Raw genomic sequence first — 4,699 nt, forward strand, 5'->3', positions numbered from 1 at the left:
ACAATTATGACTTGCCAGACTCATATATAGTACCACATTTTCGAAACAGTTCCTAAATTTGAATGGTGGAAATTGAGCTCCGACTACGATATTGATGCTAGAAAACAAGCAAGAATTCGCTACCAGAAAGAGCTACCATTCGTTCAAATTACAAATTTAAGCAAATTCTCCAATCAAATCATTAGTCATATGGATTCTGCCCAACACACCTACTTTCGAAATGGAATTATGCAAATGGCTGCAATGACAAGCACCATGAACTTGGAGGTGACTTAGCTGTCAGGCATGTCATAGCTGGTTATGTCATTAGAATAACACCGAACGATCAGAGAAAGACCATGTCGGATCAACATTGAGGTAAAGAGATGGAGTGGATGTCTCCGCCAAAAAAAGGTATAACTGACAACAGTGCCAATGGCGTTTTTAAATATTCTTACTAATATTACCTTGTAATGTGTCAGTGACAAATATCAGCTAAATGAGACACCAAGAGCTAGTCCATCAGGATTTTTAATCATCAAGTCATTTGAGATACTTACTTTATTTCAGCCCCACCCAATATATGATTACGTTTAAAAACTTATGTCCAGCCAAACGCTTCAGGAATTGAGTGCGTATGAATGTCACAACAAGAACACCGATGGTCATGTAGGGTTTGACCATTTCAATTGTATGTTTCCAGCTTTTTTCTCTCCTGTTTTCTTTTTTTTTTTTTGCTTCCTTCCATTTATGCTTGCCAATCATAACCATCGCCCACCACCAACCGGGATTCGCGTTTCGCTACTCTAAAAGTCTTGGCATTTGACGTTGATGTGATTCTGCCCGTAAACCGTACATAATCGTTGCACAAAACTGTGCTGACGATGCTTTACTCCGACGGTACTCCGAAGGCCGTCACACGGGGAAAAACTGTATAAATGTCCAACGCTTTCACGATTACCATTACTCTCCACACCGCAGGGCATTATGGGTGATTCATTCGTCGTTCCCGTACCCTTGGCTCGTTTATCATTGCCTGTGTGTGTGTGTGTTTTTTTTTGTTCATGCTATCGTGTGTCGCGTCATAGCACGAAGTCCGATTTTCTGGTCCTTCGAAATCCTCACCTACACGGCACGGTAGCCACGCTGCCGTTCGCCGACGGCAGTTGGTTTCAATTGAGTTCTGCCGAGTTGATATATGTTTGGATGTGACACATGCTGCCACCACCATGCTCCGTTTCATCCTTGTCCCAGCTAAACCGACAACCCCTGCCGGCAAAATGGCTAAGGCAAATACGAAGAAACAAGTGTAGGATGTTTCCCCTTAAAACCAGCTAACCAGCACAAAATGATTAAAAGAAAAACCATTTAAATGCTTTTTTTTCAAGTAAAAGCACATCACCATCCATTTTGCAAGTGCCTTCAAGCCGTGCACACGTTTTTTTTATAACACGTCACAATATTCTTGAAGCGCAATAAATACATGCAACTACACTTTGGTCACACTTCTTCTATCCACGTACTACATACTACTTACGTTCCTATTCCATGACACCTTCGAGTTCGTGAGCTAGAAGGTCGAAACTATAGCATCCCATACGCCACACATTCATATTGCTTAAAAATTAATTTATTTTGCCTTTTTGTCACAACTGCAAACCGCTCCCTCGCCACCCCTCTGGATGAACGATCAAAGGGCAATGGGTTTCATAAATTATGTCACTATATATGCTTTGGTCAGTGGATGTCCCCCCACCCCTTCCCGACGGTGGCGCCGTGATCGATCATTTTGTACACGGGAGTGAAAAAACATAAGCTTTCATGCTAAGCTATTTTGTTTCCATCAAACGTCTTTAATCTTGATGTAGCTGAAAGGTGATCCGTAATTCAAACGTGGTGGTCGGAACATAAGGCAGCGGACGTATATGTAAATCATGTTTGTAGACCGTGACATGTATAACGTGTGCTTATGGTAATGAGCGTGTTGACAAGCTGGACCCACACCATTGCTTGAATTGGTTTAAATACTATCAAAAATATTAACTAACTATAAATTGTATTGATTTGTCCAATGCTTTGAAATCGTGAAGTATTAGAAGAATTAACTACCAAAAATAAACATAATAAAAATCCTTAAACTTAGTCCAAATCAACGAAAGCCCTGCGATGGATGTACTTAACTATAACTAGTATACTCAAATTTAATTTTTCCCCCGTTTCATTCGACGACGCATATTGAACTCCTTACCAACTCGATAATTCCAATCACTGCCACTGGATTTGAAGTTTTCGCTCGTTTATTGTGTAACATAGTCTTATCAAACCAGTGCTTTGATTAGAATGCTGACCTAGCATAGCTTAATAAGTAATCCCCGCTTGGTTTATCGCTCGCGTTGCAAATCACTCACGCACCGATAGCTAAAGAGCAGATCGGTATAAAAAGGATTTGTACGAATGTTTTCCTCCATTAGTCGATCACAATTAGTGTCCGATTAAAGTTTTTATTAAAGTTTATTCAACCAAAATGCATTTTTCCATTGCTATCGTTTGCTTCGCGGCTCTCCTTGGTGCGGTCATCGGAGGACCGATATCCATGAACAACAACAACATTGGAGACATTGTGAAAGTAGACGTTGATGCCGAGGTGGACATCAAGAGCGAGATCAATGTAGATCTGGTGAATGTGATTGCGGAATTGCTGCTGGAGCTGAGAGACGTCCAAGTGAACATTTGTACGCGATCCTCCGAGGAAGACTCTTCGTCCTCTTCCTCTTCTTCATCGTCGGAGGGAACCAGCGAAGAAACATCGGAAGAAACATCGGAAGAAACATCGGAAGAAACATCGGAAGAAACATCGGAAGAAACATCGGAAGAAACATCGGAAGAAACATCTGAAGAAACATCTGAAGAAGCATCGGAAGAAGTTACACCAACAACTATTACTACTACCGGTACACCGACAACGACCCCTGTTATTGGTCCAGGTACTCAAACTTCGACCACAATGATCTTTACCACATCGGGAGATATGCCTGGCCCTGTACCCTACCAAAAGCTCGTACAATCGCTGGTGCAATCAAAACCTGAAGGTTACGATGCACCAGGAATTACTAAAGAGCAAAAGGAGCAACTCTGGCGTCAGCATGTGGAGCATCTGGTTCAAAAGCATATGCACGATCTTCAGTGATTCTCCTGGAATGAAGAACTCGATCATTCGTCATGGACATAATTAGGCATCTTTTGTTCAATAAAATTAATAAAAAACCAGTAAATACCAAAGAAATACAAAGTTTATTATTTGTTAAATAGCTGCAGAGATTTTACATATAAACCTGATAAACCTTGGCATTATATGCTTGGCTCTTCTGCTTAATTAAAAAAAACATAGTAATAGTAATGTTTCGTAGTAAATATGTATTAAATCTTAATGTATACAACGACCTCTAAAGACCCTATACCATTATTAATGTGAAGTCATATTTTCAAACCAATATGCAGCATCACAATTTCCGGACACACTCGCAGGCAAATCCTTCTGCATCAGCATGACCCGTTTGAATCTAATAGATTTGTGGTACGGTCATCATATTTCATGCGACACATTCCTTGGAAGCGTTACGTTCTCTGTTCGTTCATCATCACCGGCTGGTGAAATGCTGTAAGCATCTTTTGGGAAAGCTGCACCCGTTGCCTCAGCTGCTCATTTGTCAAAACGATATTTGTGTGCGGTTTTTGGCAACCTGGCACGAGATGGATTAGCACCATATTTGAGTAACGAAGCAAAAATGCATGCCACTGCTCGATCCTCTACTACATGGGATGATTCAGAACGACACATCTTACACTCGGACGCATTCCAAAGCATTTCATTCCAGTTAACTGGACGTGATCTATGCAAGGTTAGAAAAAAAATCGGATACGGTGCAGCAAAGTACTTTTATTAATCGACACTATTATCAATGGCAGCGAACGGAACTGCATCTTGCTGTGCGCCCTGTCCATCCGGTTTCGATTGTTCCAGCATCGCCAGCAGCTGCTCAAACTGTTTTCCACTAAAGCCAAACATGGAAGATTCATCGCTATCGGAATCGGCACTAGAGTCCGAGCTGGGCTTCTGCCGATGTTGGGAAAGCTTTCTCATCGCCCGTTCATACCCATCGTAGGTGTTGCCCTTGATGATGTTGCTAAGTTTCGCTCCAAAACCGTGTCCCAGGTTTCCAAAGTCCGGTATCCCACCCATAGCGGGAAGTGGTGATCCAGCCGCGATGGGACCATTGGCCACCAATATCGTCACGACTAATGTTAAAGCGATTGACGCCACTAGCTTCATCTTGAGCTTCATCATCAGCTTGAGAAGGTTTAATTCATACTGAAGAGGTACACCACTGTGGGGGTGCTAATTTAAACACACAATCACCACATCCCTACGGGATACGGCAATGCCCGGAAGGCGCAAGGTAAAAGGCGCGATAGCTAATCAATTCATTTCTCAACCACCGTCGGTCACCATTCTGACGGGTTTCTCTAATCGATTGGACCAGAATCGTTGCAGTGTGTGCCGGGCAACCTTTGCTATCTAATCTGGACCGCTGCTAGCGCTGATTTGATTTGGAAAATCGGCTCCTAAAACGGAACGCAGTTTAAACAGGCACTGGCTGTCAAAACGTTACCCTTTGGCAGCCTTGGCAGCCACTCAGTGCTTCAACATCGGGCGGATCAA

General features: G+C 42.4%; 1 protein-coding gene across 1 annotated transcript; it reads left to right on the plus strand.

The window, feature by feature from the left end:
• The first annotated feature begins 592 nt into the window (after positions 1 to 592).
• LOC125762090 (uncharacterized) lies at positions 593 to 3,310 on the plus strand. The gene is made up of 2 exons (XM_049423845.1): positions 593 to 2,807; positions 2,892 to 3,310. Exons 1-2 carry the CDS (start codon positions 2,504 to 2,506, stop codon positions 3,164 to 3,166), a joined length of 579 nt encoding a protein of 192 aa, XP_049279802.1. The 5' UTR covers positions 593 to 2,503; the 3' UTR covers positions 3,167 to 3,310.
• The last annotated feature ends 1,389 nt before the right edge of the window (positions 3,311 to 4,699 follow it).

This window comes from Anopheles funestus, chromosome 2RL, assembly GCF_943734845.2.
Source record: "Anopheles funestus chromosome 2RL, idAnoFuneDA-416_04, whole genome shotgun sequence".
NCBI classification, from domain to species: domain Eukaryota; kingdom Metazoa; phylum Arthropoda; class Insecta; order Diptera; family Culicidae; genus Anopheles; species Anopheles funestus.